The sequence below is a fragment of the Oncorhynchus clarkii genome, chromosome 3 (assembly GCF_045791955.1).
Source record: "Oncorhynchus clarkii lewisi isolate Uvic-CL-2024 chromosome 3, UVic_Ocla_1.0, whole genome shotgun sequence".
NCBI classification, from domain to species: Eukaryota; Metazoa; Chordata; class Actinopteri; order Salmoniformes; family Salmonidae; genus Oncorhynchus; species Oncorhynchus clarkii.
In genome coordinates, this window is record NC_092149.1 from 54,521,322 (window position 1) to 54,547,780 (window position 26,459).

The following is a 26,459-nucleotide window of genomic DNA, read 5'->3' on the forward strand; positions in this document are numbered from 1 at the left end:
GACAACCAAGCAGAGGAGGGAGGGGCGCTGTACTACACGAACTTTATCCATAACCCCGGGAAAACAACAGAACCATTCAGCAGAGAATCCTGAGCGAGGTGTAGTGGAACGTGGAGACAGCGGCACAACATTGGACTATAGTGGTACCATTTGCTTCTAGCGCAATGGTTCTCCCAATAAGATATTTTCCAATTCATGTGGCACTTTTTTGTTTGCTAGAATGGACTCCTATATCAGCCTTCAACCTGGATACCTTGAATGTCCTGAGGAAAGACGGGGAACCGGGCAGTTTATTTGGATTCTCTCTAGCCATGCACCGGCAACTTATTCCTTCAGATAAGAGAATGTAAGTTTAGTTTTTTGTTGTTGTTGATATTGTTGTTGAATTAGTTATGTAACATTTATTAGGCTTACACTTCGTGTGGGTAGGTTAGGCTATTTATTGTGCGTCTACGGTCTCCATTTTACAGTAACGTTAGTTGGAGCGTTCATCACTTGATGTATGGTAGCAGGTCCATTGACCAAATTCCGGTGGGACCGTTTTCTTGTCAAGGGAGGAGAATATTGTGCATTTAAAACGATACTGTGCATTTAAAAACGTTTCCTATTAACGCAACGTTCCACAATTGTTTCGTTATGGAGAGAAATTAACTATTTCTATTCGTACATGGTTTTAAAATATTTTAAAGTGAAACATTTAAACATTTTTTTTACTCTATGTTTTGGAGACCTACGTGTTGAATGCGTGTTAATAGGCTAGAAGCACAATGAGTATTTATATTCAGTAGTGCGTGGGTCCAGTCATTGTGTGTTTCAGAATGCCCTTTGACAGGGTCCTTGCTACAAATTAACAATGGAAAACCAGAGGTAACGAGCTTTGTCACTGGAGAAATCATGCATGTTAATGACATTTGTTCAAAAGAAAGTGACTCTATCCCCCAAATGAGAGGTTGAGATGGGGACCTCTGAATATGAATAGGAAATATGTAAGGACATTAAAAAGTGAATACACACGGGATATCATACGTTTTTTTTTTCATAGTATGGGACACTGTATTGCGCACCCAGATGTTTATTGAAAAGTATATTATCACTGTTATCATTTCAGAAGAATTTTGGTGTCAAGTAACCAACAGCATTACTTCTGCTGTTTTTAATTCTTACAAATAGATCTGCCAGCAACTCCATTCTTGTGCACTTGTTTAATGAGTTCATAACATGGTTATTTATTTTACCTTTATATTATATATAAACCCGAGTTTATAACAAATGGTTGTCATTCTACTAAATAGCAACTCAGGCATCTGCAGTGGTGCAACCATGGTTTTATCTATTCACTTGTAATCCATTCTCTGATAGTTTAGATTCATTCCTCTGAAAAGAGGAATGATTGGTGACCTGATGTAATTGTCCCAACTGAGAGTGGATGAGTGTGGCATGGGTCGGGGTGAATTATTGGTTTAGGACAGGGTTCTAAGGGCAGTGGCCCAGACAGAACACACTGTGTGTGTGCAGTGCACTGTGCATCATTTTAAAACATTGCAGCCATGAACATTGAATATATTTAGATAAAGAACAATCCATGAAGTCTAACTTTATCAAATAAAGATGTATTTTAACTATGGTCAGCATTGCTTTATTACCGAAAGAGCAAAACATTTTGACATACCTGACATTCAATAATTATTAGTAATGGTAATGATAGATAGGATGGGCACCATCTGTGTGTAACCTGTGATTCATTTCATTTAGCAAACCCTGAGGTGCCAGGAAAGTTAGGGGTGAGTGCACTGATCCAGTGCGGGACAAAACCATGCCTCACAGGTGTGTGTTCCAGCTACCCACCAGAAGAACAGAGCAGGGGGATGGGCTCTGCTGCATGTCATATCCACACACATACTGTAGCCAGGGTGAGCTTAGCTGAGCTCCAACAAGCAAGCACACATTTGGTGGCAGCCAGAGGGCACTTGCTGCAGTACATTAGAGATGCAAAGGCCCAGTCTGCAATGCACTGATAACAACATTTTGGCCAGGATTCCTTAGATCACTCAGATTGCCCTTCTTTTGCTTAGATCCTCACTTAGATCCTGCTTTGAGGAATGCAATGTGAACCTCTTCAGGTACGGCAGTTCTTGGTATCACTATTAACACATTTACTACATGTTTATCACCTACAACACCAGAGATTTTTAGGTTAAGCAATATGGACCCACAGTTAAATTATTATAATTAGCATATACAGTAGGAGGATGCAGTTAAGCATAACCATAGTGTCATTTGAAAGGGAACACGCTTGAGGTTAAGTGCTTTGAATAAAGGTTAGAATAAGACAGTTAAAATGCTCATCTTAGACAGAATCATGCCTTTGTGCCCATAAATGGATAGGGAGTGGAAACAGATGAACAACACAACTTTTAAAACTTTTTTTTAATGCTATTTTCAAAGCACATTTTCACTGTAATGGCTGCTGTAAATTACTAGTTAAAAAAAGTTGAATGTCCTACTTGTATGTTAATGTTTTACAAGTGTGTGTATCTCACTGCTTGTCCAAGAAATAAGTTCAAGAGAAGCCTGCTGATGGCCCAAAGCAGCAGTCTCTAAAATATATAGTGAATTTCATGGTATTTGTTGGACAAACAGAAGCTTGGTATTTCTCAGGAGCCTGGCAGTTGGCTGTGTCCCAGTCAATTTCAAAGGGAAGCTAGAGTTCCTTGGTTGGGTAGAGAGAGAGCCACTGATTTATTAACAACGATAGAAGAGCTCAAGTCTTGGTGTTTTGAAAAGCCACACACATTGGGATCAGATTTACGAAGCAATGTCATTTCGGAAGAATAACAATTCAAACAAAAAGTCAAGTTAATGTTAGGAGAATGACAAACATTCTAGTAAATCTGTTCCTGTCTTCTACAGAACTCCAATGAAGGCTAAGAAGACGTGTGGAAAATGAGCCATTTGCCTTTATGACAGTTTCCCCTCCCTGTTGGGTTCTTGTCCTTGGTTGGTTGTTACAAAGAAGATAGTATCATAAAAAAAATGTGTAGGCCTATCCGTTTTAGGTCATTGAGACCAGAAGGGAAACACAGTGTCTTGTAAACATTTTGTCTGTAATCAGTGCTTTACTTGAACTGAAATAGGTGCCGGTACTCATTTTGGGTGCCGGTACAGTTTATCTTTAGGTGCAGGAGCTCCACAATACTTTTGATGTAATATTCTAGGAACAGGAGCTCAAGCAGTAGAACATTTGAGGTACCGGTACTCAGCTCGGGTGAGCTCCTGCCCAAGTCAAGAACTGGCTGTGATTTTAAATGTAAATCCTCATGTGACCTTAGATAATGAACAAACCAAGTGAAAGCAGAGTTGATCACAAAGATAGTTAATGTGTAGCCCTGGCTAACAGCTGTGATGCTCATTAACCCGCTATGTCTTTACACAGCTCAGAAAACCAAATGTCAACGCAAATATTTGTGAAACCAATCGACAATTGACTCTTATTTATATTTTCCCCCACCTAGAGCATCTGATATTCACAGTCAGTGGCGTTAATGGAAAATGCAAATCTGGCCAAATTATCAGCAACATTTATTTGGGAACATGAATGAATTAATAATGTTAGCAACTCATTTATTGGCTATTGCTTGTACTGAGTGACCACTTCCTTTTTAGTACATTGGGGCTTGGAACAATTTTTTTAAAGGAGCATATAGTCTATTATGATGAGCTGGCCATACTTATTGGAGCAGCGGGTGTGTCTATATAACAGACTAATATCCTCACTGTCTGAACTCAACTCAACCAAAGTGATTAACTCACTTAACCTTCCTCTCTAGTTAGATAACCTTCGGTGTCTAGCACCGATTGTGTTAAACTGATTTGAACTCAAAACAACCTCAAGCCCTTCAGGGTCTTATTGCCAATGTCTCTGTGCACTACAACACCAGTCTCTGTGCACTGCAACTCCCCAATGGTTGCATTGAAAGCACAACCTCGTTTTAAGTGTGATACACTAGAGTATTTTCCTTCCTTCTAATTATGTAGTTTCCTGTGGAGTGGAAGTGATAAGTAGAGATCTACCCTTTTCCATTTGACACTGTATATTAGGGCTCCCAACTGGCGCAGTGGTCTAAGGCACTGCATTTCAGTGCAAAGGGCGTCACTACAGACACCCTGGTTGAAATCCAGGCTTTATTACAACCGGCCATGATTGGGAGTCCCATAGGGTGGCGCACAATTGGCCCAGTGCAGTCTGTGTTTGGCTGGTGTAGGCTGCCATTGTAAATAAGGATTTGTTCTTAATTGACTTGCCTAGTAAAATAATAATATACAATATACCTTTCAAATTTTGGGAGTCACTTAGAAATGTCCTTGTTTTTGTCCATTACAATAACATCAAATTGATCAGAAATACAGTGTCTACATTGTTAATGTTGTAAATGACTATTGTAGCTGGAACCGGCTGTTTTTTAATGGAATATCTACATAGGCGTACAGGGGCCCATTATCAGCAAACATCACTTCTGTGTTCTAATGGCACGTTGTGTTAGCTAATCCAAGTTTATAATTTTAAAGGCTAATTGATCATTAGAAAACCATTTTGCAATTATGTTAGCACAGCTGAAAACTGTTGTGCTGATTAAAGAAACAATAAAACTGGCCTTCTTTAGACTAGATGTGTTTATGGCATTCAGAGGTAGAAGGAGAGGACCAAAGCGCAGCGTGGTTAGTGTTCATCTTTTTATTAAGAAACGGAACACTTCAAAAATAGATAACAACAAAGTGACAACCGAAACAGTTCTATCTGGTGCAGACACACAAAGACTGAAAATAACCAACCACAAAACACAAAGGAAAACAGGCTACCTTATTATGGTTCTCAATCAGGGACAACACAGCTGCCTCTGATTGAGAACCATATCAGGCCAAACACAGAAATAGAAAATTATAGAAAAACTAACATAGACAACCCACCAAACTCACGCCCTGACCACACTAAAACAAAAGACAAAACAAAGGAACTAGGGTCAGAACATGACAGTACCCCCCCCCCCCCCCCCCCCCACCCCAAAGGTGCAGACTCCGTCCGCAAAACCTAAACCTATAGGGGAGGGTCTGGGTGGGTGTCTGTCCGCAGTGGCGGCTCTGGCGCGGGACGTGGACCACACTTCCCACAGCTTTTGTCCACATCCTCAAACGCCCCCGTGGCCTCTTACGAGCGGCGCCCCTTGCCGCCGACCTCTGACTGGGGACCCTAGCTATGGGTCCCGAATGGACGGGAGATTCCGGCAGCGCCGGACAGGCGGGAGACTCCGGCAGCGCAGGAGTGAAGGGCGATTCTGGCATCGCCGGCGTGACAGGCGGCTCTGGCAGCTCCTGGCTGACTGACGGCTCTGGCAGCTCCTGGCTGACTGACGGCTCTGGCAGCTCCTGGCTGACTGACGGCTCTGGCAGCTCCTGGCTGACTGACGGCTCAGGACAGACTGGCGGCTCTGGTAGCTCAGGACAGACTGGCGGCTCTGGCAGCTCAGGACAGACTGGCGGCTCTGGCAGCTCAGGATAGACTGGCGGCTCTGGCAGCTCAGGACAGACTGCCGGCTCTGGCAGCTCAGGACAGACTGCCGGCTCTGGCAGCTCAGGACAGACTGCCGGCTCTGGCAGCTCAGGACAGACTGGCGGCTCTGGCAGCTCAGGACAGACTGGCGGCTCTGGCAGCTCAGGACAGACTGCCTGCTCTGGCAGCTCAGGACAGACTGCCGGCTCTGGCAGCTCAGGACAGACTGCCGGCTCTGGCTGCTCAGGACATACTGCCGGCTCTGGCAGCTCAGGACAAGAAGGAGACTCTGGCAGCTCAGGACAGGAGGGAGACTCTGGCAGCTCAGGACAGGAGGGAGACTCTGGCAGCTCAGGACAGGAGGGAGACTCTGACAGCTCAGGACAGGAGGGAGACTCTGGCAGCTCAGGACAGGAGGGAGACAGGCAGCGCTGGAGAGGCGGGAGCACCTGTAGGCAGAAGACGGAGAGACAGCCTGGTGCGGGGGACTGCCACCGAGGGCTGGTGCGTGGAGGTGGCACCGGATAGACCGGACTGTGAAGGCGCACAGGAGTCTCGAGCACCGAACCTGCCCAATCCTACCTGGTTGAATGCTCCCCGTAGCCAGGCCAGTGCGGCGAGGTGGAATAGCCCGCACTGGGCTGTGCTGGCGAACCGGGGACACCATGCGTAGAGCTGGTGCCATGTACACCGGCCCGAGGAGACACACTGGAGACCAGATGCGCTGAGCCGGCTTCATGGCACCTGGCTCGATGCCCACTCTAGCCCGGCCGATACGAGGAGCTGGGATGTACCGCACCGGGCTATGCACACGCACCGGGGACACCGTGTGCCTCACGGCATAACACGGTGCCTGCCCGGTCCCTCTCGCTCTCCGGTAAACACGGGAGGTTGGCGCAGGTTTTCTACCTGAACTCGCCACACTCCGCGTGTGCCCCCCCCAATACATTTTTGGGGCTGCCTCTCGGGCTTCCTTCCGCGCCGCCGTGCTGACTCCATTCGCCGGTATCCCTCCTCACACTGCTCCAGAGAATCCCAGGCGGGCTCCGGCACTCTCCCTGGGTCGACCGACCACCTGTCTATCTCCTTCCATAGTCCAGATCTCGCTCCCATGTCCAGGAGTCCTGCGACCGCTGCTGCTGCTGCTGCCCGTTACCACGCTGCTTGGTCCTTTTTTGGTGGGTGGTTCTGTAACGGCATTCAGAGGTGGAAGAAGGAGAGGACCAAAGCGAGGCGTGGTTAATGTTCATCTTTTTAATAAGAAACGGAACACTTCAAAAATAGATAACAACAAAGTGACAACCGAAACAGTTCTATCTGGTGCAGACACACAAAGACTGAAAATAACCACCCACAAAACACAAAGGAAAACAGGCTACCTAAATATGGTTCTCAATCAGGGACAACGATTGACAGCTGCCTCTGATTGAGAACCATATCAGGCCAAACACAGAAATAGAAAATCATAGAAAAACTAACATAGACAACCCACCCAACTCACGCCCTGACAATACTAAAACAAAAGACAAAACAAAGGAACTAAGGTCAGAACGTGACAAGATGAGTATCTGGAGCATCAGTGTAACGATGTGCACTGAAAGTCAGGAAGCAAGTTCAGGGAGTGAGTGTTTTTATAAATAAACGCAAAATAATACAAAACAAGAAACACGCACAGACGTGAAACAGAAATGTAAACTGATGACTGGGGAAGGAAACGGAGTGACATATATAGGGAAGGTAATCAGGGAAGTGATGGAGTCCAGGTGAGTCTGATGACACGCAGGTGTGCGTAACGATGGTGACAGGTGTGCGCCATAATGAGCAGCCTGGTGACCTAGAGGTCGGAGAGGGAGCACACGTGACAATCAGCATTTGTGTGTTCGATTACAGACTCAAAATGACCAGAAACAAAGAACTTTCTTCTGAAACTCGTCAGTCTATTCTTGTTCTGAGAAATGAAGGCTATTCCATGCGAGAAATTGCCAAGAAACTGAAGATCTCTTCAACTGTCCAGTCCTCAACTGGCAACTTCATTAAATAGTCCCTGCAAAACACCAGTCTTAACGTCAACAGTGAAGAAGCAACTCCGGGATACTGGCCTTCTAGGCAGAGTTCCTCTGTCCAGTGTCTGTGTTCTTTTGCCCATCTTAATATTGTATTTTTATTGGCCAGTCTGAGATATGGCTTTTTCTTTGCAACTCTGCCTAGAAGGCCAGCATCCCGGAGTCACGTCTTCACTGTTGATGTTGAGACTAGAGGTCGTACGATTATGATTTTTCAATGCCAATACCAATACCGATTATTGGAGGACCAAAAAAATCTGATATCGATTAATCAGACGGTTTTTATATATATATTATATATATATTTGTATAATAATGACAATTACAACAATAACGAATGAACAATGAACACTTTTATATAATGAAACATGTTCAATTTAGTTTAAATAATGCAAAAACACAGTGTTGGAGAAGAAAGTAAACGTGCAATATGTGCCATGTAAAAAAGCTAACGTTTAAGCTCCTTGCTCAGAACATGAGAAAATATGAATGCTGGTGGTTCAAAATTCCCAGTTAAGAAGTTTTAGGTTGAAGTTATTATAGGAATTTTGACGAATCAACTATTTCTCTATACCATTTGTATTTCATATATCTTTTTTAAAAAATAAATTTTTACCCCCTTTTTCGTGGTATCCAATTGTTAGTAGTTACTATGTTGTCTCATCGCTACGACTCCCGTACGGGCTCAGGAGAGACGAAGGTCAAAAGCCATGCGTCCTCCGAAACGCAACCCAACCCGCATTGTTTCTTAACACAGCGTGCATGTGTCGGAGGAAACACCGTGCACCTGGCGACCTTGGTTAGCACGCACTGTGCCCGGCCCGCCACAGGAGTCGCTGGTGCGCGATGAGACAAGGATATCCCTACCGGCCAAACCCTCCCTAGGCCAATTGTGTGTCGCCCCACGGACCTCCCGGTCACGGCCGGCTGCGACAGAGCCTGGGTGTGAAACCAGAGTCTCTGGTAGCACAGCTAGCGCTGTGATGCAGTGCCCTAGACCACTGCGCCACCCGGGAGGCCCGTATTTCATATCTTTGACTATTGGATGTTCTTATAGGCACTTTAGTATTGCCAGCCTAATCTCGGGAGTTGATTGGCATGAAGAGCGCTGTGCATCAAGCATTGCTAAGAGCTGCTGGCATACACAGTAAAGTGCTGTTTGAATGAATGCTTACGAGCCTGCTGCTACCTACCGCATCTCAGTCAGACTGCTTTGTCAAATATCAAATCATAGACTTAATTATAATATAATAAACACAGAAATACGAGCCTTAGGTCATTAATATGGTCAAGTCCGGAAACTATCATTTCTAAAACAAAACGTTTATTCTTTCAGTGAAATACGGAAGCGTTCCATATTTTATTGAATGGGTGGCAACCCTAAGTCTAAATATTGCTGTTACATTGCACAAGCTTCAATGTCATGTCATGATTATGTAAAAGTCTGGCAAATTATTTCGAAACAAGCCAGGCGGCCCAAACTGTTGCATATACCCTGACTCTGCGTGCAATGAACGCAAGAGAAGTGACGCAATTTCCCTAGTTAATATTGCCTGCTAACATGAATTTCTTTTAACTAAATATGCAGGTTTATAAATATATACTTCTGTGTATTGATTTTAAGAAAGGCATTGGTGTTTATGGTTAGGTACATTTGTGCAAAGATTGTGCTTTTTTCGGGAATGCGCTTTTGTTAAATCATCACCCGTTTGGCAAAGTTGAAGTAGGCTGTGATTCGATGATAAATTAACAGGCACCACATTGATTATATGCAACTCAGGACAAGCTAGTTAACCTAGTAATATCATCAACCATGTGTAGTTAACTAGTGATTATGTGAAGATTGATTGTTTTTTACAAGATAAGTTAAATGCTAGCTAGCAACTTACCTTGGCTCCTTGCAGCCACAAGGTCCTTTTGACGTTGCACTCGTGCAACAGGTGGTCAGCCTGCCACGCAGTTTCCTCGTGGATTGCAATGTTATCGGCCATAATCGGCGCCCAAAAAGGTTGATTTACCGATTGTTATGAAAACTTGAAATCGGCCCTAATAAATCGGCCAATGCCAATTAATCGGTCGACTTCTAGTTGAGACTGGTGTTTTGCGGGTACTATTTAATGAAGTTGCCAATTGAGGACTTGAGAGGTGTCTGTTTCTCAAACTAGACACTCTAATGTACTTATCCTCTTTCTCAGTTGTGCACCGGGGCCTCCGACTCCTCTTTCTATTCTGGTTAGAGCGAGTTTGCGCTGATCTGTGAAGGGAGTAGTACACAGCGTTGTACGAGATCTTCAGTTTCTTGGCAATTTCTCGCATGGAATAGCCTTCATTTCTCCGAACAAGAATAGACTGACGAGTTTCAGAAGAAAGTGCTTTGTTTCTAGACATTTTGAGTCTGTAATCGAACCCACAAATGCTGATTGATGCTCCAGATACTCAACTAGTCTAAAGAAGGCCAGTTTTATTGCTTCTTTAATCAGCAGAACAGTTTTCAGCTGTGCTAACATAATTGCAAAATGGTTTTCTAGTGATCAATTAGCCTTTTAAAATTATAAACTTAGATTAGCTAACATGCCATTGGAACACAGGAGTGATGGTTGCTGATAATGGGCCTCTGTACGCTTGTGTAGATATTCCATTAAAAATCTGCCGTTTTACAGCTACAATAGTCATTTACAACATTAACAATGTCTACACTGTATTTCTGATCGATTTGATGTTATTTTAATGGACAAAAAAGGTGCTTTTCTTTAAAAAAACAAGGACAATTCTAAGTGACCCCAAACTTTTGAAAGGTAGTGTATATATTGAACATGTTAATGCATCCTTTTCAAAACAATGAATTGGATACCTCTGTGAATAGCTATGTACGTCGATGATTTGGTTAGGATATCTCCACAGTGAAACCAGAGAAAAGGCCATTGAATTGTACATGCCAGGCCATCTGTGCACATGTAACCCAATAGACCGCTTGCAGCAGTTCTCTCTCAGACAAGACACTCAAAACCAACTAGAAATCGTGGCTTTTCTTGGATCACACTGTACAGTAGTATGTATATGAACTCTTTTCACTAGATCTAACAGGGGTTTTGTTCCTATCTGAGCTTTCACTGAGCAGGATCTCTGCTTAAATCCAGCACGCCTAATTCTTGTAATGGCCTGGCTGATATAACAAGCCAACTCCAGGCCAGTGCCAAGTGTTGGTGTGGGTAAACGGACACAGTTAGAACAGCTGCAGGGGTCCTGGGGACTGTGAGTGCGTGGTGGTGGGGGCAGCGTCACACATGTGAACAAAGGATGCACCCATAATTTGGTCACCGCTATTCATTTCCTGTTAGTCTGTAACCAACCATTCTGTTGGTTGATCTGCCATGCTTTGACATGGTCTCTGTTTTGGCTTTCTTTGCTCTTCCTATTGTCTTTTAGACTTCTTGACAGGGATAGGGATATGGCTTCCCATGTATGTCCGAAAATGTCTCATTTCCCGCAAATGTAACTTGTTGGCAGTTCGCTACGAAGAAGGTAGCTTAGCGGTAGCTTATATCACATCACAGTGTTCCCATTACTTCTCTAGGGCATTCAGATCTATGAAGACCAGAGGGAAGACAGTTTCAGAAGCTCCAAGTAGCAGTTTTGACCTTTTGGTTCTAATTGCTTTGTCATTCCGAATGAGTTTATCTACATCAGAAGCTGTTTAGTAGTCAATATGACAGGGTGGATAAGGTGCTTGTCCATAAGTCATCAGAAATTAGCAGCTTGTTTACATGTGTGCACCAGACTTTGGATGCAAAGGCTGAAGTGTTGCGTGTTAATGTCAATATTACTCTTCAGTGATTTGCCGAATTCTACAACTATCACTGAGGAGCCATGCTGAAAACCTTTTCTTGCAGATACAAATCCCTATCTCTGTGTTACTATCTCTGTGTTACTATCTCTGCATTGATGTGTTGTTTCCCACCTAATATAGCTCTATACTCTGGGGAAAAAAGGTTATATCTAGAACCAAAAATGGTTCTTCGCTTGTCCCCATAGGAGAACCCTATGGTTCTACCCGGAACCAAAAAGACTTATCCTATGGGGTCAGCCGCAGAAACCTTTTGGAACCTTTTTTTCTACAAGTGTATAGGGTTGTTTTCTCCAGGGTTAAGTGAAAGTGTGATGTGCAAGAGTAACATTACAATAAATAAATTGGGATTCTGAAAGCCCTCAACTATATACATTCTAACTGTGCCTTGCACTGAAGCTCAGCTGCACTGTGAAATTGTAGTTACGATCTTTGTATTGACTAAGCTCTTATTTGCATTTCACTGGCTGTTGATAGAAGGGAGGGGACAGAATTTGGGCTTCTATCTTCCTCTTTCCCAACAGGCTTCCTCTTGGGAGTTCTTGTTTGTTAATTGGAGGTCTATGACACTATCCAATGAATCAATAGGGGGTTTACGGAAGAGCCTGTGGAATCATGCAGAGTGGAGGAAGAGGGTGAAGAGGATTCCCTGACGCCCTTTGAGGAAATTCTTACAATGTTTCCATTGGATTCACACTGTGGTCCACGATCACCCAAATGTGTTCTCCACTAGATCGGTCCCTAAGCAGTTGAACAGAGAACTTGTACTGTATGGACTGTAGTACATTTCCCTAATTGCATTACAAAACGACTTCCTCTAGTTAATATGCAATAGGCCTATGCAATATTTTCTCCCAGAGTGAGCCGTTCTCATATTGATGATTCTGCTCACGTTTTTCTCAGTGCTCCCTGGTATGGGCTGTGGCTCTCACTCACTGTCCAGGCTGGAAAATGTGACCCAGAGTGGTCCTGCTGAGGTGTTTCTCTCACTGTGGTTGTTCAACAATGCGCAAGCTGCCTGTGTGTTTCCCTCTATAGTGTTAGTCTAACAGGAACACTTTTTTCATTTAGTGAAGTGCAAGTACAGCCAATTCCTAAAAGCCCTGCTAAGATATTACTTGAAATGTTTCATTCCAATATCTCATTCAGTCACAGGTCTTATAAAGCATTGTGCATAAATATATGGGCTCCTGAGTGGGCAGCGGTCTAAGGCACTGAATCTCATACCTACACACACCCTGGTTTGATTCCAGGCTGTATCACAACCGGCCGTGATTGGGAGGCCCACAGGGCGGCGCACAATTGGCCCAGCGTGGTTAGGGTTTGGCCGGTGTAGGCCGAATTTGTTCTTAACTGACTTGCCCAGTTAAATAAGTAAATACAAATGTAAATGGCTCTACAAATTATTCAAGCCTTTGACGTATTCACACAGGCCTATTGTCCCCCGGCGGTTGTTAGGATTCTCTGAGGGACTGGGGGATGATTTGGAGAAGTTGTTGTCAGTGAGCTAATGTTGTACAGGACAATCACATTATTGAATATGTTGCAAATTAGATTGTCGGCTCTACTGTTGCTCTGCCTATTGCTCATTGTATTGCACAATAGTCTACTCTACTACATACAGTTGAAGTCAGACTTTTACATACACTTAGGTTGGAGTCATTGAAACTTGTTTTTCAACCACTCCACAAATTTCTTGTTAATAAACCATAGTTTTGGCAAGTCGGTTAGGACGTCTACTTTGTGCATGACACAAGTAATTTTACCAACAATTGTTTACAGACAGATTATTTCACTTATAATTCACTGTATCACAATTCCAGTGGGTCAGAAGTCTACATACACTAAGTTGACTGTGCCTTTAAACAACTTGGAAAATGCCAGAAAATGATGTCAGGGCTTTAGAAGCTTCTGATAGGCTAATTGACATAATTTGAGTCAATTGGAGGTGTGTACCTGTGGATGAATTTCAAGGCCTACCTTCAAACTCAGTGCCTCTTTGCTTGACATCGTGGGGAAATCAAAAGAAATCAGTCAAGTCCTCATAAAAAAAAATGTAGATCTCTACAAGTCTGGTTCATCCTTGGGAGCAATTTCCAAACAACTGAAGGTACGACGTTCATCTGTACAAACAATATTACCTAAGTAGAAACACCATGGGACCACACAGCTGTCATACCGCTCAGGAAGGAGACGCGTTCTGTCTCCTAGAGAGGAACGTACTTTGGTGTGAAAAGTGCAAATCAATCCCAGAACAACAGCAAAGGACCTTGTGAAGATACTGGTGGAAACAGGTACAAAAGTATATAAATCCACAGTGAAACGAGTCCTATATCGACATAACCTGAAAGGCCGCTCAGCAAGGAAGAAGCCACTGCTCCAAAACTGCCATAAAAAAGCCAGACTACGGTTTGCAACTGCATATGGGGACAAATATCGTACTTTTTGGAGAAATGTCTTCTGGTCTGATGAAACAAAAATAGAACTGTTTGGCCATAATGACCATCGTTATGTTTGGAGGAAAAAGGGGGATACTTTCAAGCCGAAGAACACCATCCCAACCGTGTAGCACGGGGGTGGCAGCATCATGTTGTGGGGGTGCTTTGCTGCAGGAGGGACTAGTGCACTTCACAAAATAGATGGCATCACGAGGCAGGGGAATTATGTGGATGTATTGAGGCAACATCTCAAGACATCAGTCAGGAAGTTAAAGCTTGGTCGCAAATGGGTCTTCCAAATGGACAATGACCCCAAGCATACTTCCAAATTTGTGTCAAAATGGCTTAAGAACAACAAAGTCAAGGTATTTGAGTTGCCATCACAAAGAACATTTGTGGGCAGAACTGAAAAAGCATGTGCAAGCAAGGAGGCCTACAAACCTGACTCAATTACACCAGCTCAGGAGGAATGGGCCATAATTCACCCAACTTATTGTCGGACACTTGTGGAAGGCTACCCGAAATGTTTGACCCAAGTTAAACAATTTAAAGGCACTGCTACCAAATACTAATTGAGTGTATGTAAACTTCTGACCCACTGGGAATATGGTGAAAGAAATACAAGCTGAAATAAATCATTCTCTCTACTATTATTCTGACATTTCACATCCTTAAAATAAAGTGGTGATCTTAACTGACCTAAGACAGGGATTTTTTTACAATGATTAAATGTCAGGAATTGTGAAAAACTGACTTTAAATGTATTTGGCTGAGGTGTATGTAAACTTCCGACTAAATAGATCATGAGAATCTCTTTTTTTTTGTCCCTAGCCACCAAAATAATTATTTTGAGGACTGACAGCCAGTTGATATACAAATTGTTTGTATTTGTGTCTCAAAGGGCATGTTCCCAATTATTTTAAAACGCTTGAGACAGTATTATGAATGCTGGACGTTTGTCTGGCAATTTGTATAGGCACACAGTAATGGACATGTGTTTGCCAGTTTGACATGGTTTATGTTATTCAGTGCAGTCCTGGGTACTAAATTGACTGCATCTAATCCCATGTCTAAAAATGGTCAGTATGAATTATTGAATAGAACAGCTGCAGTATAGGATTACCAAACATCTCTGACATCTGCTATTGTCACAGTACATTAATCTACAGACCATACATATCTTAAAGATACAGTCATTGGATTTTTCTTAGACTGTTGATTGGAGCACCAAGAGCCAAAGCTCTGGCCAACCAGAGAGCCAACATAACCGGAGGCCTGTACAGTTGTGACATCACCACAGAATCCGATGACTGTGATCGCATCGATTTTGACAATGAAGGTGAGGTGTTACTCATATCTGTTTCTCTCTCTGTTTCTCTCTCCTACACAACATATGAATTAACACGATGCTTTATTATTCACAATATACTGTAATTGTAATAAATTATTCTAAAGCAAGAATAAAATAAACATCCTGATTCCTTCTGATGAATTTCCACAGAGGATGTGAGAGTTGAGAACAAGGAGAACCAGTGGATGGGAGTGACAGTTAACAGCCAGGGCCCCGGAGGGAAGATTGTGGTAAGTCAGTGTCCGAGGATATACTGGTTGGTTTCCTGACCAGGTTCATTTTGCTTTGTATATCTCACATGTGAAACTTTGCGTTAGATCTACAGTATTCATTAGCTGAGGATCTGTCTTACTTGGTGGATGTTAACCTGATTTCATTATACCCTGATGAAGACAGCTTGTCTGTCAAAACGTTGGTTATTTAGGTTATTCAATTATTGCATCGGAGCTCCTAGAGTGTGCGGCTCTCTTTTTCTTTTTCAAGTGTTCTACTCCGCTAGCCAGCATCTCGCCTAAACAGGTGTGCGTTTCTCTCGCCTCCAGATGAACCTGATTCCACTGTCTTGTCATTGCAGACCTGTGCTCATCGCTACCAGAGACGTCTGTTTGTGGACACTGCTCAGGAGTCCCGTGACATCACAGGCCGCTGCTACGTCCTGAGTCAGGACCTCACTATTGATACGTCCTCTGATGAAGACGGAGGGAACTGGAAGTTCTGTGAGGGACGTGCCAGAGGCCATGAGAGGTTTGGCTCATGCCAGCAGGGTCTGGCTGCCACGTTCACCAAGGACTACCATTACGTGGTGTTTGGAGCGCCTGGCGCCTACAACTGGAAAGGTAGGAGTCTGTTCATAAGGCAAGAACTTAAGTTGTAGTTGCCAAACCTATTTACTTTGAAAATGGGTGTTCAATGTTTTGATTTGAATGTCAGCTGAATGAACCATGTAGTAATTGTGACTTACATTGCCCTCTAGAGGTAAAGAAAGGCATTGCAACATTCTTCATTTGACATTTCCATACTGTGCTTTAATTGAATTTTTATTTCACTTGTAGAATAAATTCACCTAGTTACATTTAGCTTGTGTCATTATTGTTTTTTTGCGGGTCATATTTAAGCCAGCAGCATTCCATTGACATCTTCACCCCTCACTCTCAACCACTCCAGGCATTGTACGTGTAGAGCAAAAGAACAACACTTTGTTGGAAAAGGGATTTTATGATGACGGACCTTATGAAGTTGGAGATGAGAACCGCTTGGATCCTGACCTGGTGCCTGTGCCTGCTAACAGCTACCTAGGTGGGTACAGTAGGTCTGAACATTGATTGTGGGAATCATGTGTTTTGTGTGCTTAGGTATCCTGTTCATGACCAGTTTGTCTGCTGCCAACCCTGATCAGTTTGTGTATAAGTCGCCTTCTCTGCAGGTCAGCTTTGAGAGAACTCTAGATGTGACGACCAATACTTACTTAGGTTTGTGACCTTCGAGGTGCCTAAAACATTAACCATTCCATCTCCATGATGGCTAACTAGTGAATGGTTTATAGTGTAAATATTTAGCATGTCATTATTTTAACATAATGCTTGAATGCACTGCAGTTATTATTACTGGTATAATTATGTGTGCATCAACATATGTTTTCTAGGTTGCGTCAAGATAACATGACTAGTATATTTATTTGTGTTTTTCTTTACATCCCAAATTCACTCATTTATCCATGAAATATGCATGATCTGTATAATAGACCGTGTAAGAGATATACCTTGATTCCTGTTATTTTATGTTGCAGGATTTTCCCTTGATTCTGGCTTTAGCATCACCAAGGGGCATGGCCTAACTATTGTGTCTGGAGCACCACGAGCCAATCACTGTGGGGCTGTGGTCCTGTTGCGAAAAGAGAATGAAGCGTCAGCAAGACTCTCCCCAGAGTACATTCTAGAAGGGCCTGGACTGGCATCGTCTTTTGGATATGATGTAGCTGTGGTCGACCTGAATGGAGATGGGTATGTCGCACAAGTTCACTTCTACTTTCCCAGTTGTGGCTTATCCATACATAATGTAATCAAACCTACATGGATATTGTAAGTTATGATTCCATTTAAAAAGAAATGGTTGTTTTTTTTGCATCCCAGGTGGCAGGATATTGTTGTGGGAGCCCCTCAGTTCTTCATGAAAGAGGGAGACATTGGAGGAGCTGTTTATGTCTACATCAACCAGGCAGGAAAGTGGGCCAAGATCACCCCAATCCGCCTCAATGGAACCAAAGACTCAATGTTTGGGCTGGCAGTGGAAAACATCGGTGACATCAATCAGGACTCCTATCAAGGTGGGAACCTGGTATCTGTTTTTGTTTCTGGCCTTTTCTGTGCTTTTTCCACCAAATCACATAGCTAAATGGCTTCTCTTTTACAGACATTGCTGTTGGAGCGCCCTACGCTGACGCTGGTGCAGGAAAAGTGTACATTTACCATGGTTCTGCTAATGGAATCAACACCATGCCTGCACAGGTTGGTTTTGCAGTGTTTTATTGGTTGTGAATATCCTTGTTGACATAGTGAAATGACATCTCTGCTGCATCCTATTTGTATTTGTCATTTCAGATCCTTGAGGGAAAGCCCAACAACATCAGATTATTTGGATATTCTCTGGCTGGGAACATGGACTTAGATAAGAATTCCTATCCTGATATAGCCATTGGGTCGCTCTCAGATACAGTACTCGTTTACAGGTGATGATCTTGTTAGGCTATCTATAGCAGTCTAGTTTCGACCTCACAAATCCATTTCAAGATAACACATAACATTTTTTTTTTAGGGCAAGGCCAATTATTAGTATCAAGAAGGATGTCAAAATTACTCCGAAGGAAATTGACTTCACAAAGAAAACCTGTGGCAACAGTATCTGGTAAGGTGTTGATGGGATTTGATGACTACTCATGTTTGAATATATGTCTGACATCTTTATACTTCTGTACATTTGTTTGCTAATTTAATTGAATGACATCCATTTGTTGTCTATAGTTTGACCGTGGAAGCATGCTTCACCTATAAAGCAAACCCTGCATCCTACAGCCCAAAACTAAGTAAGCAAAGCTTCTCTCTCTCCAGTAACCCCACCCCAATTGGGATCATTTGTCGTAGTCCCGAAATTACTGAATCCATTTGTCCTTACATAATACATACTGTTGTCCTGGAACGTTTCCTTACAGCTATCCGCTATGCATTTGAGGCTGAAGCAGATCGCAGGAAGCAAGGGCTGATCTCTAGGGTCCTGTTTCTGAACAAGTCTCGCACCGACCAGGACTTCCAGTCCACCGGATTTCTGGACCTCCGGGGACAAAACAAAAGAGCGTGTACCAAGACCAAAATCAGACTGCAGGTACAGAGGAGTTGATGCACAACTAAATTGTGAAAAACTAAAAAGAACCACTTACTCAACATTTCCAACAGAAAATGATGCACAAGTGAAATATCTATGTATTAATATCGACCTTTCAAATAACTATTCATAAGTGGTCTACAACGTGTCCATCAATGTAGCCAGCGTATAGAGTCACTGCTGGCGTATAGTTGTCTGACGTGTAACCCTCTTGAGATTTTAGAATAACACCTAGAATGTGGCGAGGGAGACGGTGTACTCATCATGGTTGTGCTCTCTGTCTGTAGGATAACATTAGGGACAAGCTGCGTGGTATTCCCATTGAGGTGTCAGTGGGAATCCAGGGTACCAAGCGTCAGAAGAGGCAGAACGCTCTCCCCCAGCTTGTGCCTATTCTTGACAACTCCCAGTCAAGCAAGGTCGTCACTGAGGTAATCATACTGCTTCAGAGCTGAGAGAGGATCTCCATGTCCCCATTGTTGCATATACTTCACGATGCCATTGAATGTCTCAGGGCGAATGGAATTCAGTAACGTTTAGAATGGACTTACTGTCAGATGCATTAGAAATACGCTTTTTATGTATTGTGCTTCACTACAGGTGAACTTCTTAAAGGAAGGATGTGGAAATGATAATATTTGCCAGAGTAATTTACAACTGGAGTACAGATTCTGCTCCAAAGAGCCCAACCAAGAGGTATTCCCCCCATTACAGATGTGAGTATGAACAAACATTCTTAGTGCATATACATTCTGGGATGTTCATGCTAAGATTTGGAAAAAGAAAACCATGAATCTGAGGAAGAGGTATAAGGCAATGTTTTGTTTTTGTTTTTATCCAGGCAGAATGGGCTACCAGTGATCTCCCTCAGTGATCAGAAGGACATAGCTCTGGAGGTGACAGTGAAGAACAGAAATGGGGATGATGCCCATGAGGCTAAGCTGGTGGGGATGTTCCCTAATGCTCTCTCATTCTCCGGCTTTCGCTCTCAGAAAACCACGGTAAGTGGAGGGACACTGGATTATTTCAGCATAGATTTGCTATCAGTCAAGTAACAACATTGTAATGGGCTCTTGTTCTCCAGAGGGATAAACCGGTGCTTTGTTTAGCCAATCAGAATGGCTCCCAGACAGAGTGTGAACTGGGGAATCCATTCAAAAGAGATTCAGAGGTAGGCTATGAAGCAGTTTTCTTTACAGTATTTTTCTTATTCTGTCATTGTGTGGCTCACTCATGGTGAAGGTTATTTAATATTTGGATGCAACGTGTTTCCAGGTTACTTTCTACATAATCTTGAGCACTGCTGGTATCTCTCTCAATACCACCGAAATCGACATTGACCTTGAGCTTCAAACGTAAGTAGCACTATAGTTTTCGCACAAACGTGACTGATGACTGACTTGGTGGCCTTGTAAAACACTTTTTTTGTGTCATTTCTCTTCTTTCAGGACCAGTACACAGGAAAGAACGGGCAGTCTGAAAGCAAGGGCAAAAGTAGTGATTGAGATGTTACTTTCTGTTGCAGGGTAAGTATTCAAACATTGACACTTTTTGACTACTGCATCAATTAGTTTTGAAAGCTATTGTGAGCAATGTGGTCCTCTAACATGTGGTTTGTTTATCAACAGAGTTGCGAGACCTTCCCAGGTGTATTTTGGGGGCGATGTGCAAGGAGAGAGTGCCATCAAGACAGAAGAGGAGATCGGCAGTTTGATCGATTATGAATTTAGGGTAATTATCGTTGTCTGCTTATCTCACTGAGTTTCTCAATATAACTTGATCTGAGGTTAGAGGACTGTGATGAGGACTGATCTGAGGACTGTGATGTTGAAAATGTTAATACCTCCAGATAATCAATTTGGGTAAGCCGTTGAAGTCCTTTGGCACAGCCTCGTTGAACATTCAGTGGCCCAAAGAGAATGTGGATGGGAAGTGGCTGTTATATCTGGTTAAGATCAGCACCACTGGCCTGGAAGAGATCCCCTGCTCCCCAGAAACTGAGATCAACTCTCTCAAACACATTCAGGTAATACTTTCCAAATGCAGTTTCACTGTACTCTATGCATTTTTGTAGAAGCAAAAAATGTCCAGAGATGAGGTTTTAAAACACTTAATTAAATTCTAGTTTGAAATACTAACTTGTGATGTTTTTTTTTTTTAGGAGTCTAGCACATCTAGGAAAAAGCGTGAAGCTGGAGGCAAAACATCTGGAGGCAAAATCTCTTTGGTATCAGACCAAAGAAAGCACAAGATTTTGGTAAACACACTTTCATTTGCATTTAAACACTTTTTTTTATCAATAATGACAGCTAGGTTGTCTGACAAAAAGTATTTTCCTCTCAGATGTGTGGCAATGGCTATGACTCTAGATGTGTGGTGATCAAGTGCCCTCTACTGGGCTTGGACAGTAGTGCAGTGATTTCTCTAAGGTCCCGTCTGTGGAATGCTACCTTCCTTGAGGTGAGAAACAACATGTCTGTTGCTATTTGCTTTTCAAAATAGTCCTAAATAGCCGATACGATTGATTCGGACATTCTCTAACATTGAAAACCTTTATTTTGAAACAGAATTACGCGTCTTTGAACTATCTTGATATAATTGTGAAAGCTTCCATCAGCCTTGATGCTCCTGCAAAGAATATGGTCCTCAGGAATGCTGAGACTCAGGTGAGTTGCACAGTCCACTCACACAATGACTCCTTCACTGATCAATACAACTAAGAGTTTCTATGTAACAAATCAAAATAAACATACGGTTTCTTCTTGTGCCCAATCAGGTGAGAGTCACAGTGTTTCCGGAGAAGGCAGTAGCCCAGTTTGGTGGAGTCCCATGGTGGATCATCCTCGTGGCTGTCCTGGCTGGTATTCTGATGTTGGCGTTGCTAGTGTTTCTACTCTGGAAGGTAAGGACAGTCTAGCTGCAACACATTTACTAATATATTCACTGTGTTGTACTCTGCTATTAGTAGACGCATGTAACAGTGAATCATTATTCATTCAGGTGGTAATCATAACATACAGTGATTAGAACGTATCTTTCTGATAAAATTGATTTTATTCACACTTGCGGTGTTACAGTATATTTCCATTCTCATATTGATTCTCATCACCCTTGCTCTCCTTAAGTGTGGTTTCTTCAAGAGAGCCCCACAGTATGATGCAGCGTATCACAAGGCACAGATCCATGTTCAGCCCTCTGACAAAGAGGAACTCACTACTGAGGCATAGTGCCTGATCTCTGCACTCAGACCTGGGGTAAAATGGACATTGCAGTCAGCATGGAGTGTGGGCTTAACAAAGACTAACTCACTTTGGCTTTAAAGGAAATGCTTACTTCCGAAGCTACTTCCGAACGTCTCGTGTGAAAATATTTGAATGGACACACTCCCATACTCCCTAAGTGAATGCACTTTGTATCTAGTCCCCCCCCATTTGAAGGTGTCATAAGTATTGGACAAATTCGCTTATTATATATTAAGTAGTCAAAAGTTTAGTATTTGGTCCCATATTCCTAGCACGCAATGACTATACCAAGCTTGTGACTCTACAAACTTGTTGGATGCATTTGCAGTTTGTTTTGGCTGTGTTTCGGATTATGTTGTGCCCAATAGAAATTAATGGTAAATAATGCATTATATCATTTTGGAGTCACGTTTATTGTCAATAAGAATAGAGTATGTTTCTGAACACCTCTACATTAATTTGAACGCCACCATGATTACGGATAATCATGAATGAATCGTGAATAATGATGAGTGAGAAAGTTACAGATGCACAAAGATCATGCCCCCAAAACAATTTGGTGAGAAAGTTAGAGGCATAAATATCATACACCCCCCCCCCCCCCCCCCAAAAAAAGCATGATATTTATGCCTCTGTAACTTTCTCACTAAAACTTTTGACTAAATTGAATACACAATAAGTGAATTTGTCAAAATACTTATGATACCTACAAATGGGGGGGACTAGATACATAAAGGGATTTTATTTCTAAACTGTAAAACAGATATGAATGAAAACACCCTAAAAAAAAGGGGAAAATCTGTACTGTCACCTCATATAAAACATTTGATCTCAAAACCATAATGATGGAGTGTGACACCAAATTAAAAGTTTTAGCTTCACTGTCCAAATAAATACGTATGGGAGTGTACTATATCTGGTCATTGGAATCGATCTAATTTGAATATGTGCAAAGAGTATGCACTATTCAGATACAGTATCTGTGTGTTTGAATTTGGTCAGCATTTAAAGTTTTTTCCCCCGAATGAGCAGATATTCAATTTCCCTTAATTTTCAAACCTATTAAACTTTTTATCCCAGCTTCTTTATTTTTCTAGGTTTCTGCTTTGCCCGCCTGGCTGTTTGGAAATGCTATTTTGAATATTACTCTTTCCAAGGGAAGCATGCTCTCTCACAAATCACTCTCTTTGCATTGCCTCTGATTTGCTTGAGCATTATATTTTATAAGTGTTGTATTTATATGTGCAGGTTGATACAAGTCTCATTTATAATAATGTACAGTGGGGCAAAAAAGTATTTAGTCAGCCACCAATTGTGCAAGTTCTCCCACTTAAAAAGATGAGAGAGGCCTGTAATTTTCATCATAGGTACACTTCAACTATGACAGACAAAATGAGAAAACAAATCCAGAAAATCACATTGTAGGATTTTTAATGAATTTATTTGCAAATTATGGTGGAAAATAAGTATTTGGTCACCTACAAACAAGCAATATTTCTGGCTCTCACAGACCTGTAACTTCTTATTTAAGAGGCTCCTCTGTCCTCCACTCGTTACCTGTATTAATGGCACCTGTTTGAACTTGTTATCAGTATAAAAGACACCTGTCCACAGCCTCAAACAGTCACACTCCAAACTCCACTATGGCCAAGACCAAAGAGCTGTCAAAGGACACCAGAAACAAAATTGTAGACCTGCACCAGGCTGGGAAGACTGAATCTGCAATAGGTAAGCAGCTTGGTTTGAAGAAATCAACTGTGGGAGCAATTATTAAGAAATGGAAGACATACAAGACCACTGATAATCTCCCTCGATCTGGGGCTCCACGCAAGATCTCACCCCGTGGGGTCAAAATGATCACAAGAACGGTGAGCAAAAATCTCAGATGGAAAAATCTCAGATGACCTGCAGAGAGCTGGGACCAAAGTAACAAAGCCTACCATCAGTAACACACTACGCCGCCAGGGACTCAAATCCTGCTTAAGCCAGTACATGTCCAGGCCCGTCTAAAGTTTGCTAGAGAGCATTTGGATGATCCAGAAGAAGATTGGGAGAATGTCATATGGTCAGATGAAACCAAAATATAACTTTTTGGTAAAAACTCAACTCGTCGTGTTTGGAGGACAAAGAATGCTGAATTGCATCCAAAGAACACCATACCTACTGTGAAGCATGGGGGTGGAAACATCATGCTTTGGGGCTGTTTTTCTGCAAAGGGACCAGGACGACTAATCCGTGTAAAGGAAAGAATGAATGGGGCCATGTATCGTGAGATTTTGAGTGAAAACCTCCTTCCATCAGCAAGGGCATTGAAGACGAAACGTGGCTGGGTCTTTCAGCATGACAATGATCCTAAACACACCGCCCGGGCAATGGAGGAGTGGCTTCATAAGAAGCATTTCAAGGTCCTGGAGTGGCCTAGCCAGTCTCCAGATCTCAACCCCATAGAAAATCTTTGGAGGGAGTTGAAAGTCCGTATTGCCCAGCAACAGCCCCAAAACACCACTGCTCTAGAGGAGATCTGCATGGAGGAATGGGCCAAAATACCAGCAACAGTGTGTGAAAACCTTGTGAAGACTTACAGAAAACGTTTGACCTGTAATTGTCAACAAAGGGTATATAACAAAGTATTGAGATAAACTTTTGTTATTGACCAAATACTTATTTTCCACCATAATTTGCAAATAAATTCATTAAAAATGTGATTTTCTGTATTTTATTCCCCACATTTTGTCTGTCATAGTTGAAGTGTACCTATGATGAAAATTACAGGCCTCTCTCATCTTTTTAAGTGGGAGAACTTGCACAATTGGTGGCTGACTAAATACTTTTTTGCCCCACTGTATATTTTCTCTTGCCAGTGTGGATTTTTCAAACGCTCAAAACATGATGACAGCGTTCCAAGATACCATGCCGTACGGATCAAGAAGGAGGCTTGTCAGTTTAAAGACGGAAAAGCCAAGCTGGATTCCTTTGAGAAAAAGCAGTGGATGACAAGCTGGAATGAGAACGAGAGCTACTCATGAGACACTTGACTGTTGGGATACGGTCAGATACAATAATCTCCTATTTTTCTAAACATCCAATGACTGCATTTGGGAAGCAAACTACAAAATAAACGTTTTCTATTCTCCCCAAGGACTCTCAGATGGAAATCTATCCTGTGTTGCATCTGGGGAAATTAGAAGTCTTACATTTGGGTAGAAAAAGGAAATTGGGACTTTGAAATCCATTATCTGCCACTGATACATTTTTTTAATGACATGATGAATTGAGTTTCAATCTCCAATGTTTAGCTGTAGATAATCTTTCTGCTGTGTTCTTTTGCAGTCAGTTTTATCCAGTCTCCATATTGTATAATCCCTGCAATGAATTGACTGGAACATTCTGTATGTTTTGTATATATTTAAATACTTTAGCACACTGTATATTTATTTTTGTCATTATCTGTATAAAAAAAAAACAGATATGCATTGGCCAAAGTCTTTTACATTTTTTTATCCCAAGTTACTTTTCCGTATAATAAGTAAGGGTAAATGGTACTGCTGATTTTCTAGTGCTGCACAGACTTAAAAGTAGCTACAGGTATTATGTGAATAATATTGTAATTGGGACTCATTCTTTGCACTTGATTATTAAAAAAAGGTATGTCATTTCTACACAAGTCAAACAGGTACAGAGTTTATGCAATGCCTCTCAATTCCCGAATTAGAAAATAATAGCACCTTTATGAATATTTCTAAGACAGTTATGTCAGTTATGAGTTTGAGATATTTAACTGACTCCCACCAAACCTCTGTTTATCCAATACAGTGCCCCTGTCAAAGCCATTTCATATACGCAAATACTGTACTGGGTGATACTTCAGTAACATGCAGCTGGGACAACTGGAGCTCGAAAGAAGCAGTAAAATGCAGTTTATTGTTTTGCTAATTTTATTTGAGCATTCCTGAGTAAGAAGGAAGGCACTCAGTAATGGTATTTGTTATGTGTGTCTTGAAGGTTGAGATGCCACCTGACATAAGAATCATAATACAAACCTCCAAAATGCCGACTTCGGAAAGTGATCTTCTTGATGAATGCTGTCTGTAGGCCTAACAGACTTCATTTGATACGGATGCTATTCAAAGGGAAATTGCTGTGGAATGGTGATCAATGAGAAGCATTAGGCGCTTTCACACTGCACCTTAGCTCAGGGTTAACAAATGCTTGTGTGAACACCGACTAAGCTAGCCCAGGGCCAATCTAGCCTGGGGCTAAGAACAATGCAGTGTGAAAATGCCTATTTTGTACTAGGCCTACCTAAAACATGTTTTTAAAATAATAATAATAATGTAAGTCTCATCACTGGCTCTTCATTCATTCCTCTAGTCAGATGTTTTGAATACTGTGTTTTGTGACAAATTGCAATAAAAAGAGAATAAATGGCTCAAAGTTTTTGTTTTGTTTTTGGGAAATGTGTTTTTTGCATACTTTAGTCTCCCTGAGACAACCTCTGAGAATGGGGTGACAGCCAGTGTCTGCCATTTTCAACAGCAACCCTGGAGCATAAGGTTTAACTGCTTTGCTCAACGGCATGTCGACTTATTTTTTACCTTGTC

At 42.2% G+C, this 26,459-nt stretch overlaps 1 protein-coding gene across 2 annotated transcripts; it reads left to right on the forward strand.

The window, feature by feature from the left end:
• The first annotated feature begins 7 nt into the window (after nucleotides 1–7).
• LOC139398144 (integrin, alpha 6a) lies at nucleotides 8–26,287 on the forward strand. 2 transcript variants are annotated; one of them, XM_071144303.1, is made up of 26 exons: nucleotides 8–346; nucleotides 15,102–15,229; nucleotides 15,392–15,471; nucleotides 15,816–16,077; nucleotides 16,406–16,537; nucleotides 17,028–17,241; nucleotides 17,371–17,564; nucleotides 17,651–17,745; nucleotides 17,839–17,966; nucleotides 18,053–18,142; nucleotides 18,259–18,320; nucleotides 18,447–18,616; nucleotides 18,904–19,047; nucleotides 19,217–19,332; nucleotides 19,458–19,617; nucleotides 19,701–19,787; nucleotides 19,892–19,971; nucleotides 20,065–20,142; nucleotides 20,245–20,347; nucleotides 20,466–20,642; nucleotides 20,778–20,873; nucleotides 20,960–21,076; nucleotides 21,184–21,282; nucleotides 21,393–21,518; nucleotides 21,742–21,870; nucleotides 24,720–26,287. In XM_071144303.1, the coding sequence occupies exons 1-25, from the start codon at nucleotides 165–167 to the stop codon at nucleotides 21,841–21,843; spliced, it is 3,222 nt and encodes a 1,073-aa protein (XP_071000404.1). In that variant the 5' UTR covers nucleotides 8–164; the 3' UTR covers nucleotides 21,844–21,870; nucleotides 24,720–26,287. The 2 variants fall into 2 exon arrangements, with proteins under 2 accessions (XP_071000404.1, XP_071000402.1); XM_071144301.1 differs by lacking the exon at nucleotides 21,742–21,870 and having other exon boundaries at nucleotides 52–346; nucleotides 24,720–25,093.
• The last annotated feature ends 172 nt before the right edge of the window (nucleotides 26,288–26,459 follow it).

Excerpts from the sequence above, each read along its gene's own strand:
- LOC139398144 (XM_071144301.1), top strand. The coding sequence starts at position 165 with ATGGTTCTCCCAATAAGATATTTTCCAATTCATGTGGCACTTTTTTGT. Across the intron at positions 17,746-17,838 it reads TCAACACCATGCCTGCACAG|ATCCTTGAGGGAAAGCCCAA; the intron begins GTTGGTTTTGCA and ends TTGTCATTTCAG. Across the intron at positions 19,048-19,216 it reads CAAGCAAGGTCGTCACTGAG|GTGAACTTCTTAAAGGAAGG; the intron begins GTAATCATACTG and ends GCTTCACTACAG.